The 17802-nt window shown below is 38.0% G+C and overlaps 1 protein-coding gene across 1 annotated transcript in view; it reads right to left on the bottom strand.

Moving 5' to 3' along the window:
- The window catches only part of LOC138735984 (A disintegrin and metalloproteinase with thrombospondin motifs 19-like), a 377361-nt gene that overhangs the window by 332848 nt on the left and 26711 nt on the right, over positions 1-17802 (bottom strand). Inside the window, exons 4-5 of the mRNA XM_069885117.1 lie at positions 6338-6510; positions 1188-1271 (exon numbers count right to left, since the gene is read on the bottom strand). Coding sequence (XP_069741218.1) covers positions 1188-1271; positions 6338-6510 — 257 coding nt within the window. The remainder of the gene's footprint in view (positions 1-1187; positions 1272-6337; positions 6511-17802) is intronic.

The following is a 17802-nucleotide window of genomic DNA, read 5'->3' as shown; positions in this document are numbered from 1 at the left end:
ATCTACAGTGGTAAATATACACATTCCAATACTGCATGTCTCTGATGGAATGCAAACATCCTATGGATTTCTCCCACTTATGCCGATAGATAAAGCTACTGAACTTGCTAAATGTTACACCTGACACAGGTTAAATTACATTCTATTGAAGGTAAGGGATTCAAGACAGAGATTTTAAATGTACCAAGCAAAGTAATGAATGGTTTATAAAAATGTTTTAAAAAATCATAGTATGCTTAATTTCCATTAGATTTTTGAATGTTTGTGAAGGCCATATTCAAGATGTTTGATAGGTTCGTCAGACAGTTGAGCATGGGGCAGCAGTGACATCACTGGCTGTCAAAGTAATTCAATCAGTCACATTTATGGTCAGATGGCTCCCTGCTGAGGAAAGGCCCCCTCACTAGATCAAAGCCAATTTCATTCAGGAAGTTTACAAAAGGGAGCCGGCAAAATTCCATGCCAAAAGCTCAGTTAAAGGAAAAGATTGGTTGAATTAAATTGCATAAAAATTGAATCTCAAAATGAGGATAATGAATTAGCAATTGCTTTTGAACAGAAAATAACAGAGGGACAACAGAATGAATTTTCACCTGCTTCACACATGCACAAGGCATTAGTGGAACACTGAAAAAGAGCCATTTATGCACCAATATTTGGCAGTTTTATCAGTGGCTTAAAACAAATGACTGTACAAGAATCATAGCCAATAATGACACAAAGCAAATTTATTGCACTATTCTTGCCCTCAACTTGCTGAGAACTTAGGGCATGTAAAACCATAAAAATAAAACAATGAAACTCATTCTCGATTAAATAGTTTGTCAACCATAGAAAATAATTTAATGTTCACACAGATCAAGGGTAAATTCAAACAAGGAGAGATAAAAGAAAATGCATGCAAGAATTTATCACATAAACCTGAACAGCAGTAATGAATCAAGAGTTTCTTGTATCTTTGCTAACTAATGGACAGGTTCACATTTTAAAGCTGCTTGGAAATATATACTTTAGAAGCAGACATGCATGGACAAGTAGTTCAAGGGGCATACAAATATATCAGGACGTTTAAATTATAGGACAGCTGCAATGCACTCGTGCAAATTTCAAACGATTATAAAATGTAATTCTCCCAGAACTGACAGTTTTGTTTCTTTAACTACAAATTTAATCATTATTTTTCTTACCGGACTTTCATGAAGCAGAACAAGTTTTGTCACTCGAAGATTCATTTGTATGCCAAGACTTTTATGCTGGAATAGATTGAAAACCTAAAAAAAGATTGTATATAAAACAGATGTATCGATATTCAGAAACATGAATCACCACGACAAGTGAAATGAATATTACAACTGGAATTTAACAAATAGAATGTTAATGAAAATGTCCTGCAAGCAATACATCACTTAAAGGATGAGGGATTTCAAGTTTTAAATTAATTTTAACAGATTATTTACATTCATCTATGAATTTTTTCTGGTCTATATCCATCCTTACATGTGATCAATTCTGTAGACCAGTCGCTCAACACCCGCTGCAATCACATTGCAGCCAACGTACTTGCAGTAGCGGTCTGCGCATGCGCAAGCTCCGGATTGGCTGACTGGAGTTCAGCGGAGTCCAGGCGCGGTACGGCCACCATGTACAGTGCTCCCACTTACCTGTAGATAGTAGTAAATAGTTATTATTATAATCTCTTCTCTCGAGTCATGTTGTTACTATCACATCGACAAACATGGTGTCGGAAGTGGGATGCCGAGCATCCCGAGCTTGAGGCTTCCTGGTCAATTTGCAAGTGAGGAACCAGCACCACATTGCAGCAGTCGCCATGGTGGAGGGATTCAGATGGCCCAACCCTCATCTTCGATGGTAACATTGCCAAGAACTTACATATTTTTGAACAAGAGTATGATATATTTATCATGGCAGCACGTAGTGCCTGCTCACACCAGATCATACATTTCATTAAATTTGGCAGGTCCAGAAGCCATAAAGAGGGAGAGATCATTCATTTATGCAAGTGAAGTGTGTGAAGGGGAGCTGATTTTCAGTCCAGCAGAATCAAGAGAGGAGCCTGAATGCTTGAAAAAGACATGAAGTGAAATGTGCAATCCATCAATCATGATGGAAAAAAACAAACTTAATACAAGAGATTAAAAGCCCGGCGAATCAATCAATTCATACATCAGCAATTTAAAGACAAGAGCAAAGACCTGCCACTTTGGAAGGCTCTGCGAGGAACAAGATGGTCTGTGGCATTTGTAATGACAGCATGAGAAAGGTCCTTCTGCTCGATAGTGACTTAACTTTAGCGACGGCCATCTCTACCTGTCCGATTTATGAAATGTCTGAGGAGAATAGTAAGAAGTTATAGTCTCCGCGTGAGGTGGAATCTGCAAATAAACAATGGCTGGAGACCAGGTGGAAGAGCCAGCCAGACCCAATCATATCATCGTCCATTACAAAGTGCAACAACTCAGAGGTGACCACGCAGCAAGAAAGGAAGTATGTCCAGCTTTTATTCAGCAGAGTCGACCCTGCAGAAATGGAACCATTTCAAAAGATGCTGCAGATCCAGACACCAGATCAATATTAAGTCCAGACCTAGAAGGATGATTGACCAACTAGAGCCTGAACAGGATGCAAGCAACACAGAAGAAACATATTTCATAAATGGGCCGACATGGCAGATGACAGTGGACTCAGCAAAGACATGGATTAGGGGAAACAAAGAAGCTTTCATAACCATAAAGTTCAATGGCAAAGTAGTGGAAATGAAGGTTGACACAGGAGCCAAGTGCAACATCATGTAAGAGAAGACATTCAGTTGACTAAGAAAAAGGGAACACATCAAGCCATGTATCAAGTCAACAAGTCTAGTGGCAAACGGGGGCAGCAAGATCAAAACCATTGGTGTGGTGAAGTTGCAGTGCTACCTACAAGGACAATTACATTTATAGATGTTCTTCATTGTCCTTGAGGATGTTCTGTCTCTTTTTGGCCTAAGTACATGTATGGACATGGGACTCATTTCATTTAGTAGAGATGTTCACCAAGTTTTCCCCTCCAAATATGATTTGTCACAGAAAACTTTCTCAGAATACAGTGATCTCTTCTCAGATGAGCTTGGGAGGCTGCCAGTAATGTATTCCATGAGGCTCGACCAGGAAGTAAGACCTGTGGTTCAACCAGCACTTCGCATATCTTTGACCATGAAAGACAAAGTCAAGGCCAAACTGGACAGAATGCAGGAGTTGGCTCTGGTTTCAGAGCTGAACAAATGGGTGTCCTCCATGGTAAGAAAGACAGGCAAGAAATCTGGATATGCATTAACCCACAGGACCTCAACACAGCCCCAAAGAGACCACACCATCCAATGCGCACCATGGAAGAAGTTGCTGCACAAATGGCTGGCACAACCACATTCTCAGTCCTAGGTGCCAAGAACTCATTTTGGCAGATCACACTCGACCACAAATCATCATTATTGTCCAAATTCAGCACTTTGTTCCAATACAGATTTCTGTGAATACCTTTTGGAATTAATTCGACCTGTCAAGTGTTCCAGAGATCCATGGAACAGATTTTTTGCCCGTGCCATCATAGTCGATGACACTCATGGGCAACAAGAACATAGAGGAACACGATGCCAATTTAAAGAAAGTGCTTGACGATGCCAGAAAAGTGAACCTGAAGCTCAACCCCCTCAAGCGCAGGTTCCAGCTGGTCAGCTACATTGTCCATGTTTTTACCAGCGAAAGTCTGAAAGCTGACCCCTTGAAAATGAAGGCAATCAGTGAGATGTCGGTGCTGGAGTACGTTGCAGCCCTACAGAGGTTTCTCTGTATGGTTAACCACCTGGGCAAGTTCATCCCGAACTCAAATAAACTGATGGCTCCACTGAAACAGCTTACGCCTAAGGACGTGGAGTGGACTTAGCATGAGCAGCAACAGAATGCATTTGACACTTTAAAGAAGCACGTCATTCCCACCAGTATTATGACGTCCAAAAGCCAGTAATACTAACCAGTTACACTTCGCAGTATGGGCTCGGTGTGGCATGCTTGCAGGATGGAAAGCAAGTGGCCTATGCTTTGAGGTCACTCACTGATACTGAGACCAAGTACACGCAAATCAAAAAAGAATTGTTGGTGGTGGTTTTTGCCTGTTCCAAGTTTAATGACTACATCTGCGATAAGCCAGTGACCATAGACACTGATCACCAATCCCTGGTATCAATACTGAAGAAGCCCATACACTCAGCACCAGTGAAGTTACAGAGGATGATGCTCAGGCTTCAGAAATACAATATCACCTGAGTATACAAGTGCGGAAAAGAGATGAACTGAGCCGACATGCTATTTCGTGCCCCCAGAGATTCCATTGTCCAACAGGTTGAGGAGGAAGACAATTGTGATGTAATGACATTCACTCACATATCCTTGTATCCCTGGAGGAGCTAAAAAGACACATGGTAGAGGTTTCTACTTTAAAGACCCTTGGCACTTTCATCAAGGGTGGTTGGCCGACCAAGCAGTGCAGTCTGCCACCAGCAGTGCATCCCTACTTCCCATTCCGTGATGAGCTGCTCATCGAGGAAGGGATCATAATGTAAGGTCAGAGAGCTGTGATTCCCAACTCGTTGCAGAAGACGTATGTAAACATCCTGCGCAGAGGGCATCCAGGTTCAGAGGCAAGAAAATGGAGGGTGTGGGACATAGATTTTTTGGCCTGGGATGACCAAGAACATCGAACAAGAGTTGCAAGCTTGCTCAGTGTACAACAGCACTAAACCACACCAGCAGAAGGAACCATCCAGTTCCAGACTTACTTGTCAACTGTGGCAACTGACATTTTTGAGTGGCGATGTCAGCAATACCTAGTGTGGTTGATTTGTATTTTGGGTGGCATGAAATAGGCCTGTTCATGATGCTACTTCCACAACAGTCATCACCAAGTTGAAAAGGTGCATGCAGCACCACACACCCTGTTATCAGATAACGGCAGACCGTTTACAAGCCAAAACCTTAAGGATTTTGCAGTATAGTGGGACTTCACTCGCATCAATAACCAGCAGCCTGGAATATCCACAGTCTAATGGGTTGGCTGAGAGAGGTGTAAGAAGTCCAAAATAGCTCTTGGAAAAGTCCTAAAGGGAGAAAACACTTATTTCTTAATCTGCTTAACCTGAGGAACATCTCTCATGACGCCACACTTGAGTTTCTGATGCAGAGACTGATGTTGAGAAAGACACGCATGACCTTACCTGTGGCAAGGGAGCTTCTGGAGACTTAACTGATCTCCACAGGAGATCAAAGCCCAGCTGAAAATCTGTGGCAGAAGGAGTGCTACGACAAGGCGAGCCAACCGCTCGAGCTTTTGACAGAGGGACAAGTTGTCAGGATGCAAACACTGCAGGGCTATGATAGGACTGATATGGTTGAAGAAAGCTGCCAGGAGCCGAGGTCATACCTGGTCGAATCGGAAGGGAAAGTGTACAGGAGAAACTGATGACACCATCCTTTCTGTAAAGAGCTAGCCCCACTTCAACATGATCCTGTCAAGGCTGTATACCAGAACACAGGACTTGAGCCTAAAGACAGTGGTGCTCCTTCAGTAGCCACACATGAGATAATGGACAGTGCAGATTCTCAGGTTGAGGTGCCACAGCCCTCTACCTCCACAGAGGGCTAACACAAGATGCACTCTGGGTGGATCTGTAAACTGAACTCCAAGTACAAATACTGATCCACGTTGGTTGTGTTCATGGTGTAATGTTAAATTGTGAACAGTGTTACATTGGGGGTTACTAAAGAAAGGGGATGTAGACCAGCCGCTGCCACCATACTCATGGTAGCAGTCTGCAAATGCACGAGCTTTGGATTGGTGGGCTAGAGTTCAGCGGAGTCCAAGCGCGGTACGGCCACCATGTGCAGAGCTCCAACTTACCTGTAGATAGTAGTAAATAGTTATTGTCCTAACCTCTCCTCTCGAGTCATGTTGGTACTATCTCATCAACAAACAAATTCCTTCAAAAATTCAAATGCTTTCTTAAGAAAGTTCGCAATCCTTTATAAAAAAAAATCAGGAACTAATAGCTTGTCGAACATTTTATATTATTTACAAAGGACATCAAATCTGGCCTGAGGAGTAAGGGGTTTAAGTTTTAATCACTGACTCAAAAATACTGGTTGAAAATGAAATTGGAAGTCACCAAAAGTCACGTTGAAGCAAATTTAAAACTTAATCTTGTGGCCCTTTTTATAGTTCAGTAGTTTTTTTAAACAATGCCTTATATAGCTATAATTCAAAAGAATGGGCTGTAATTTATTCTCACCATATTCATCACGGTCAGGATAAATCTCCTGACAGCGTCAGCTCCATGATAGTTAACCATTGCTGTGTCAGCAACAACTAGAGTCTCGACATTGTAATCAGGAGATAATTTGTATGTGTATCTTCGATCTCTTCCTCTGTCCAGTTGCCTTTTGGTTTTGGGTTTTCTTTGATCTATAAAACAATGAAAGTTATTGGTGATACGACAGTGGTAATAACAAATAAAAAGTTTTATTTTTTGAAATTGGAATTTAATTCAAAGCACTTTACATAAGTATTAGAATGTAACCTAATAGCAAAAGTCAGTAGTTCATTTGCCATCCCAGCAGGACTTCCAGAGTTTATAGCAACAGTTGGCAGCTAAAATACTGCCTTCGTACGAGACCACCTGATAACAAGTAGATGTTAGCAGCTGCAATGAGATAATTTGTGGCCTAGGTCATTTTGCTCTCCTTCCTGACATTAAAAAGAAGTGATCGATTGACTCTGGAAGCTAAAAATAAAGTTGTCAACAGAACAAATGTATCTTTGAAAAATAGTGTTATGTTAACATCAAAGAGCACAAGCCGCCTCACCTTAGCCTTGCATCTCATGCGAGAGATAACAATTCTGACAATGCAGCACACTGTCAACTGTCATGCTCTCATTTTGCTTATTCCTCGAAGAAGGGCTCAGGCCTGAAACATCGACAATATATCTTTGCTTTTTATGGATGTCGAAAAGACCAGTCAAGTTCCTCCAGTTTTTCAGTGTGCGTTTTACCACTGTCAACACTGCCCTAGACTACCTGCCTCTATTTTTGATCTCAAATCTTTCAAAGGATACATCAGTTCAGACATTGACCCTGGAAGAGCACTTGCATTGCGGTACAATTATTTACAGCTTTATGGTGTGAAATAAGAGGTAAAAGCACCAAAGTGATTAGTGCCATTCCCATCAAATCAATCAAAGGTACTGAGGAATTCAATTGATTATTTTCCTTAAGTGCTCTAGTATCAGTGAATTCTAAATGAGTCATTACAACAGACTGAATTAGTCTATACCAGGAGATTTAACATTTTGTTTTGAACCTGGTGACTGATAGGGCCAAGAGCTTGAACTGGAAGGGGGCTAGAAGATTTGCTAGTGCTTTGCCAGGGGTTTTACCCTTGATTTGCAGGGGGCTGAGAACTAGAATGCCAGAGCAGATTGTGGAGTAGAGGAGGAAGAACATTATGTTAAAGCTGCTAATAAATCAAAGGGTTGTGCATGAAGGAAATAATACTCTCAGGTGCACATATTTCAATGCAAGAAATATTGTGGGAAAGGCAGACAAGCTTACACCATGGATTAGCATATGGAATTATGATATTGTGGCTATCAGTGAAATGGTTGCAGGAGAAGAAGGATGGGCAGCTCAATATTCTAGGGTTCCATTGTTTGAGATGAGGTAGTGGGAGGAATGAAAGGGGGAGGAATGGCATTGCTCATCAGGGAAAAATATCACAGCTGTGCTCAGACAGGAGAGACTAGAGAGCTCATGTACTGAGGCTATATGGGTGGACTGAGAAATGCAAAAGGTATGACCATATTAATGGGGGTGTATTATAGACCAGCCAATATTCAGTGAGATTTGGAGGAGCAAGTCAGTAAAGAGACAGCAAAGAGCTGCAGGAAACAAAGTTGTGATAGTAGGTGATTTTAACTTGCCACATATTGACTTGGACTCTCATACTGTAAAAGGACTGGATGGGTTAGAGTTTGTCAACTGTGTCCAGAAATGTTTTCTAAATCAATATATGAGGTAAAAACAAGGGGAAGTGCAATAACAGGTCTCCAATTAGGAAAGGAGACAGGTCAAGTTGCAGAAGCACATGTAGCGGAACAATTACAAAGGAGGATAGGTCAGGTCCTTGGGTTGAGGTTCTAAATTGGAGAAAGGCCAATTTTGGGGAAATGAGAAAGAATCTAAAAAAAAGTGAGGATTGTGCTGGTTGTTTTCTGGCAAGGATGTGCTAAGTAAATGGAAGGCCTTCAAATATGAAATTTTGAGAGTGCAGTGTTTGTACGTTCTTGTAAGGATTAAAGACAAAGTTAAAAGGCATAATGAACCTTGATTTTTGAAGGATATTGTGGATCTGGTTAAGAAGAGAGAGGTGTACAGCATATATAGGAAACAAGCAGCAAATTAGGCATTTGAGTTTTTTTTTAAATGAAGGAATAAACTTAAAAGAGAAATTAGGAGGGCAAAAAGAAGACATGAGCTTGATAGACAAGGTGAAGGAAAATCCTAAGGCTTCTACAGGTACATTAAGAGCAAAAGGATAGTAAGGTCCTGTAATGGAATATTTAAATCGTGTTTTTTACTTTTTCAGCCTTTGCTTCTACAAATCTGAGAACCTGCTTGTGTTTTAGAATCAGCAGACATAAGCTAAATTCCACCGAGGGGCCAGAGATGCAGTTATCTGACAAAAGGACATCTGTGTACCAAGAACATTTAATCTTCCTGCTTGTTTTGGTCACAGACTGTCGGAGGCCTAGCCTTTTTTTTTTATTTTTTATTTTTCACACCATAAACCACATTGATCAAGATACATACATTTTCCTTTTCAAATATATACAGTGTCGTTTTCTCCCCCCCCCCTCTTCCCATCCCACCCTCCCTACCTCCCCTCCCATTCATTTAAAATACAGAATTTAAGATACATTAAACCAGTCAAACAATGTTATCACTCAATAAAAATAAACAAAAAGTTCCACTGAGTCAATTCTTTTCATTTCCTTCTCCTTCTGTCATTTTAGGTGGCAGATGTCCCCGGTAGGTTTTCTCTATTGTGTTTCATGTATGGCTCCCATATTTGTTCAAATATTGCAATATTATTTCTTAAATTATATGTTATTTTTTATAATGGAATACATTTATTCATTTCTATATACCATTGTTGTATTCTCAAGTTATTTTCTAATTTTCAGGCTGACATAATACATTTTTTTGCTACGGCTAGGGCTATCCTAACAAATCTTTTTTGTGCACCATCCAAATCAAGTCCAAATTCTTTGTTTTTTATGTTACTTAGGAGGAAGATCTCTGGGTTTTTTGGTATATTGCTTTCTGTAATTTTATTTAATATCTGGTTTAGATCTTCCCAACATTTTTTCACTTTCTCACACGTCCAGATTGCATGAATTGTTGTTCCCATTTCTTTTTTACAATGAAAACATCTGTCAGATACTGTTGGGTCCCATTTATTTAACTTTTGAGGTGTAATGCATAGTCTGTGTATCCAGTTATATTGTATTTATTGTATTTCTCATAGTTCCAGAGCATAACTTCTCCCATGTTTCCTTCTTTATCTTTATGTTTAAATCTTGTTCCCATTTTTGTTTAGTTTTACCACTTGTTTCCTCATTCTCCTTTTCTTGCAGTTTAATATACATATTTGTTATAAATTTTTTGATTATCATTGTATCTGTAATCACATATTCAAAATTACTTCCCTCTGGTAACCTCAGACTGCTTCCCAATTTTTCCTTAAAGTAGGATTTCAGTTGGTAGTATGCTAACACTGTATCTTGAGTTATATTATATTTATTCTTCATTTGTTCAAAGGATAGTAATTTATTTCCTGAAAAACAATTTTCTATTCTTTTGATCCCTTTTTTCTCCCATTCTCTAAAGGAAAGTTTATCTATTGTAAAAGAGATTAACTGATTTTGCGTCAGTAATAGTTTTGGTAATTGGTAATTTGTTTTATTCCTTTCTACATGAATCTTCTTCCAAATATTGAGCAGATGATGTAATACTGGAGAATTCCTACATTGTACCAATTTTTCATCCCATTTATATAATATATGTTCAGGTATCTTCTCCCCTATTTTATCTAGTTCTAATCTAGTCCAATCTGGCATGTCCCTTGTTTGATAAAAATCTGATAAGTATCTTAATTGAGCGGCTCTATAATAATTTTTAAAGTTTGGCAGTTGTAAGCCTCCATGTTTACCATTCTGTTAATTTATCTAGTGCTATCCTCGGTTTCCCCCCTTTCCATAAAAATTTCCTTATTATTTTCTTTAACTCCTTGAAGAATTTCTCCATCAAGTGTATTGGCAATGCCTGAAATAGGTATTGTATCCTTGGGAAAATGCTCATTTTAATACAGTTTATCCTTCCTATTAGTGTTAGTGGTAAGTCTTTCCAATACTCTAAGTCGTCCTGTAATTTTTTCATTAGTGGATAATAATTGAGTTTATATAGATGGCCGAGGTTTTTATTTATTTGTATACCTAGGTATCGTATTGCTTGCATTTGCCATCTAAATGGTGATTCTTTCTTAAATTTTGAGAAATCCGCATTATTCATTGCTTCACTTTTATTTGCGTTGATCTTGTAACCCGACACTTCTCTGTATTCCTTCAATTTCTTATGTAATTCTTTTATTGATAATTTTGGTTCTGTTAAGTATACTTTAACGTCATCTGCAAATAAACTGATTTTATATTCCTTGTCTTTTATTTTTATCCCTTTTATTTTATTTTCTGTTCTTATCAATTCTGCTAGTGGTTCTATAGCTAACGCGAACAATAAGGGTGATAGTGGGCATCCCTGCCTTGTTGATCTGCTTAAGTTAAATTGCTTTGATATATATCCATTTACTATCACTTTCGCCATTGGCCCCTTATATAATGCTTTAATCCAATTAATATATTTCTCTGGTAAACTGAATTTTTGTAATACTTTGAATAAATAATTCCATTCTACTCTGTCAAAGGCCTTCTCTGCGTCTAAAGCAACTGCTACTGTTGGAGCTTTATTCCCTTCTACTGCATGAATTAAGTTAATAAATTTACAAATATTGTCTGTTGTTCGTCTTTTTTTAATAAATCCAGTTTGGTCTAGATTTACTATTTTAGGTACATAGTCGGCTAATCTGTTTGCTAATAGTTTAGCTATTATCTTATAATCTGTGTTAAGTAAAGATATTGGTCTATATGACGCTGGTGCGAGTGGATCTTTCCCTGTCTTTGGTATTACTGTAATTATTGCTGTTTTGATGAATCTGGTAAGCTTTGTGTTTTGTCAATCTGGTTGATTACTTCCAGGAGGGGAGGAATTAATAAATCTTTAAATGTTTTATAGAATTCTATTGGGAATCCATCCTCTCCTGGTGTTTTATTATTTGGTAGTTTTTTAATTATCTCTTGTATTTCTACTATTTCAAATAGCTCTGTTAATTTATTTTGTTCCTCTATTTGTAATTTTGGTAGTTCAATTTTAGTTAAAAATTCATCTATTTTGTCTTCTTTCCCTTCGTTTTCAGTTTGGTATAATTGTTCATAGAATTCTCTAAAGTTTTCATTAATCTCCGTTGGATTATATGTGATTTGTTTGTCTTTTTTCCTTGATGCCAATACCATTCTCTCAGTTCGTTCTGTCTTAAGCTGCCATGCTAGAATTTTGTGCGTTTTTTCTCCTAGTTCATAATATTTCTGTTTTGTCTTCATTATGTTCTTCTCCACCTTATATGTTTGTAGTGTTTCATATTTTATTTTTTTATCTGCCAATTCTCTTCTTTTAGTTGTGTCTTCCTTCATTGCTAATTCTTTTTCTATATTTACTATTTCCCTTTCCAACTGCTCTGTTTCCTGACTGTAGTCCTTCTTCATCTTGGTTACATAACTTATTATTTGCCCTCTGATGAACGCTTTCATTGCATCCCATAATATAAACTTATCTTTCACTGATTCCGTATTTATTTCAAAGTACATTTTAATTTGTCTTTCAATTAATTCTCTAAAATCCTGCCTTTTAAGTAGCATGGAGTTTAATCTCCATCTATACATTCTTGGAGGGATGTCCTCTAACTCTATTGTCAATATCAGGGGTGAATGGTCCGATAATATTCTAGCTTTATATTCTGTTTTTCTTACTCTGTCTTGCATACGAGCTGATAACAGGAATAGGTCTATTCTTGAGTATGTTTTATGTCTACCCAAATAATATGAATATTCCTTTTCCTTTGGGTGTTGTTTCCTCCATATATCCAAAAGTTGCATTTCTTGCATCGATTTAATTATAAATTTGGTTACTTTGTTCTTTCTGTTAATTTTTTTCCCAGTTTTATCCATGTTTGAATCCAAATTAAGGTTGAAATCCCCTCCTATTAGTATGTTCCCTTGCGTGTCTGCTATCTTCAAAAAAATATCTTGCATAAATTTTTGATCTTCTTCGTTAGGTGAATATACATTGAGTTAATTCCAAAACTCCGAATATATCTGACATTTTATCATTACATATCTCCCTGCTGGATCTATTATTTCCTCTTCTATTTTAATTGGTAAATTTTTACTGATTAATATAGCTACTCCTCTAGCTTTTGAATTATATGACGCTGCTGTTACATGTCCTACCCAATCTCTCTTTAATTTCTTATGCTCCATTTCAGTTAAATGTGTTTCTTGCACGAATGCTATATCAATTTTTTTTTCTTTTTTCAGTAAATTTAGCAGTTTCTTCCTTTTGATTTGGTTATGTATTCCGTTAATATTTAAAGTCATATAGTTCAACGTAGCCATTTCATACTTTGTTTATCTTCCCTTTCCATTTCCTCATCACCACCTTTCCTTCTTATCCATTTCTGCTTTCTTGTTTTGAACACTTTTATAAGACAACATTTCTAAAACATCAAACATTTCCCTTATTCTCCTATCTAAAATTTCTTTAACCCCATTATCCCCTCCCCTTCCTGAGTTGCCCTTTATCCCTTGTCGGGCAACCACATCTCCCCTCTCCATTTGGATTTGCGAATTCACTCGCAAGCGTCAACTGATTTCGCAGTGACCGTAACTCCTCCCCACCCAGCCCCCCCAGAAAAGATTTCAATTTTCATATATAACAAAGGTCACTCTTTTAATTTCCTCCTTACTTCCTCTGTTCCCTTTCATTCCCTTATTAATTCTTATCTATACTCTATATATTTTCCTCTAAATACGGATACACTCATGTACACACATATATACATACACACCTATAAATAAAATATATATATATATATATATATATATACCTATATACACACATACATATAGTTCGTGGTCATTTTTACTCTCGTTACATGTCTTCATCTCTCTGCCTGTTTTGTAGTTGTTCTGCAAATTTTCGTGCTTCCTCCGGATCCGAGATAGTCTGTTTTGCTGCCCTGGAATAACTATTTTAAGTACCGCTGGGTACTTTAACATAAATTTATATCCTTTTTTCCATAGGATCGTTTTTGCTGTATTAAACTCCTTTCTCTTCTTCAGGAGTTCAAAACTTATGTCTGGATAGAAAAAAATTTTTGACCTTTGTATTCCAGTGGCTTTTTGTCTTCTCTTATTTTCTTCATTGCTTTCTCCAATATATTTTCTCTTGTTGTATATCTTAAGAATTTTACTAAAATGGATCTTGGTTTTTGCTGTGGCTGTGGTTTCGGGGCTAATGTTCTATGTGCCCTTTCTATTTCCATTTCTTCCTGTAATTCTGGTCTTCCTAGGACCCTGGGGATCCAATCTTTTATAAATTCTCTCATATTCTTGCCTTCTTCATCTTCCTTAAGGCCCACTATCTTTATATTATTTCTTCTATTATAGTTTTCCATTATATCTATCTTCTGAGCTAACAGCTCTTGTGCCTCTTTAACTTTTTTATTAGATTCTTCTAATTTCTCTTTTAAGTCCTCTACTTCCATTTCTACGATTGTTTCTCGTTCTTCCACATTATCCACTCTTTTTCCTATATCTGACATGACTATCTCTATTCTATTCATTTTTTCTTCTGCACTTTTAATTCTTCTTTTTATTTCACTAAATTCTTGTAATTGCCATTCTTTTACTGATTCCATATATTCTTCAAAAAAATATATCCATTGTCTTGCCTTTCCCTTCTTCTTCCATTTCTCTATGTTCTTCTTCTTCTTCCTCTGGGTTGGTCATCTGTTTTTTCCTTGTTTTCTTTTTACTCTCTTCTTTCTTGTTCTCGTTGTTTTCTATGTTCTCTTCCTGTTGCTGTGTTGTAGCTGTCATCCTCAGCTGTGGAGATCGACTCCTCAGCTGTTCCCCCCTCCCGTCAGTGTGTTTTTTTTTCATGCGCGGTTGCGCACTTTTACTTGGCTCCGCGAGCCATTTTTGTAGTCCCAGCTCGGGACTTCCACTGACCTTAGGGAGCGGGCTTCTCTCTCCGTGGCGGGCCTCCTCGGACAGGTAAGGCCTTCACCTTCTTCTTCCGACGTTCTTTCTTCTTCTTTTCTTCCCGTTGCTTTCGACTTTTCTCTCTTCGCTGCCATTTTTTTCCCACCTTTACTTTTACTTTGTTTTAATTTTTATTCTTGTACCTTTGTGTTTGTGTATTTTTTTTAAAACTTTTCCGGAGAAGGCTGGAGTTCCTTGACCGGCCACTACTCCATCACATGACTCCTCCAGAGGCCTAGCCTTGATGCAAAATAAACCATTGTATTCAAAGTGATAAGCTGAAAATTATGTTATTCGATAGAAGCCTAGCATGCTAGCTTGCTCGCTTATCTTTCTTGCTGTGCTGGGAATAGGTGCTTGGGTAAGCAGATTTTGGGTAATATAAGCCATGGTCCCGCTGCTGAAGTTTGAGACTCTCCGAGAGGTGGCAACATCTCTCAGCAAGAAGAAGAACTTCTAGAATCCAGCCAACGTCCCAGTAGGGAGAGCTGGAGAAGCTGCTACCGGTGCCCTGACAACCTACTACAAGTGTGCAGTCATTGCATCGCTTCGGCAGTTGGGACCAGTCCAAGCGTTGATAAGTATAGTTGGGAAGGACTTGCATATTGTAGTTTGAAATCAGCTTTAGAATTTGTAATAATAATTTGTATAAACTGAACTGCTCTCAGTGTGTGTGTCTATTTTCTTTCAGTAGCTCAAACACTGTGACCAATCTAAAACAAACAAAATGAGAGGTATAAGTTTACCCAAGACAGGTCCTCTTGAAGATCAAAGTGGTCAGCCACGTATGGAACCAGGAGAGATGTGGTGGGGGGGGGGGGGGAGGAGGGTGTCTTCAATGGGTTTTTTGCATCTATATTTACTCAGGAAACTGGAACACAGTTTAGGGAAGTGAGGCAAACAAGCAGTAAGGTCATAGAACATTTTCCAGATTAAGAGGAAGAGGTGCGCACTGTCTGAAAATGAATAAAGGAAGATAAATTGCCTGGGGCTGGTATGGTACTCCCTCAGACCTTGAGGAGACTAACGTAGAAATTGCAGGGGCCCTAGTAGATATATTTAAAATGTCCTTAGCCATAAATGATGTGCCAGAGGATTGGAGGGTAGCTCATATTGTCCCATTATTTAAAAAAAGGCTCAGAATAACCAAGGAATTTTAGGTTGATGAGCCTGACATCAGGAGTCAGTAGGTTATTGGAATGTGTTCTAAGAGATTGGATATACAAGTATTTGAATAGCCAGGGACTGATTAGGGATAGTCAACATGGCCTTGTGAGTGGTAAGTCATGTTTTAAAAATCTTATAGATTTTTTCGAGGAGGTTACCAAGAAAGTTGATGAAGGAAAGGCTGTGGATGTTGCCTGCATGGAGTTACTAAAGACTTTTGACAAGGTCATACTTGGCAGGTTAGTCAGGAAGGTTCAACACCCATTATTCATGGTGAGGTAGTAAACTGGATTCAACATTGGTTTTATGGGAGATGCCAGAGAGTGTGGAGTGTGAATTGGAAGGCACAGACTCATGGGCCAAAATGTCCTGTGACAGTGCTGTATGTCTAAATTTAAAAGGTAAAAGCGGAGAAGTTTAGAGGGAACATTGGGGGGAATTTGCTCACACAGAGAGTAGTGGGAGCATGGAATAAGCTAAAGTAGTGAATGCGGGCTCAATTTTTAACATTTAAGAACAATTTGGACAAGTATATAGATGGGAGGGGCTTAGAGGGATATGGAATGGGTGCATATGGGACTAGGGCTAGGCAGAGCAGAGACTAGCACAGCACAGATTAGAAGGCTGAAGCACCTGTTTTTCTGTGCTTTAATGTTCTATGATTATATAGCAAATTGAAACTCCCTTTATTTAAAGCATCAGTAAACAATCACCTAAATCAACCTACATTTCAAAAGTAACAATAGTCTTACCACCTATACAATAAATAAAAAGACAAACAATTCACTTGTAGAAATGCAGGTATAACTTTCATGGAAAGACTGATGAAAATCCATTAGAGTCTAAATCACAATTTTATCAGGTCAAATGAACTGTTTTCATTTGTTGGCCTGACTTTACCACACAATAGTTTAAAGTTCAGAAAAAAAAAGTCTCTGCTCACCTTCACTTTGTCAAATCAAGAATTTTAAGGAAAAAAAATAGTGACAATTCCACAGATAAATTGATGTCAGTTACAGCAGGTGAAGTAGGAAAGAGAAGGAGGGAGACAAATCACTGACAGTTATCAATTTTTACTTGTGCTTAAAATAATTATGAATCCTTTGCAGTTGAACACACCCTTTTGGTCTTTAATACCTTCTTCTGCTTAATGTATGCCAGACAGATGGCTAGTTTCTACAAAAAATAGTTTGAAAAATATCAATCAAATTTACGAGGCGCAATCGTGCAAAAATGGGACAGTTCAGATTTGCACTAAAATGGTTTAAATAAAATATATTACATCTTCATTAATTTTTGCAATAGAAAATGTCATTTTCTAATATGGAGGTTCTGATATCATTTGGTAATAGACATTAACAGGACAAGAAATGCTCATCTAAAATAGTTATTATGCCCTGATAAATATTTCTCACATAACATTCAGTGGTGAATTAATGTCATGACTGGTGTGCACAACAAAGGATTTGTGTTCTGGTCTTCCGCCATCATTCTTTGGTTCCTGAGTTGGCATTGTAAATAGACACATACAATTTTATTATAGTTATTGCTTTCATTAAAGGATGTACAAAGCTATGAAAGAATATTGTGAACAATAGCAGCAAAGCATGTAAAATCAAGATTTTAAAAATTGAGTCAATGTCCACTCCAATGGTCATTTCTGTGTATAAATCGATCAATAAATTAACCCAGAAGTAATTATATTTAAACTAAGTTTCTTATGATGAAGAGGTGCTCATTTACAGCAATTAACAAAGTTATTAAATAGGAGACATATTGTTACAATACAGATCTTCAGTATTTTCAACTTCTCACTTCAGATGCTCAATATACTTTGATGCATTGAAGTCCTTGGTAAGTTTGTTATGGGGAATATTATAATAGTTAAGGGTAAAATATGTAATTGAAAGATAGATTGTGGGGGTTTAGTAGGTTACACTTCACAAAAGGCATCTCATTTAAAATGCAAGGCCTTTACCGAAGCTAGACTTTGAGGCTCCAGTTAACTTTGCAGAAGCAATGAAGAATGCTGATCTAGTGTGTATAGCAATAAAGTCCAGCCTCAAATACTGATAAGATGTTTCAAAGATTGGGTTC

This window comes from Narcine bancroftii, chromosome 1, assembly GCF_036971445.1.
Source record: "Narcine bancroftii isolate sNarBan1 chromosome 1, sNarBan1.hap1, whole genome shotgun sequence".
Taxonomy (NCBI): domain Eukaryota; kingdom Metazoa; phylum Chordata; class Chondrichthyes; order Torpediniformes; family Narcinidae; genus Narcine; species Narcine bancroftii.
Note: the sequence above shows the minus strand (reverse complement) of the source record. Positions and strands in the feature narration are given on the sequence as shown.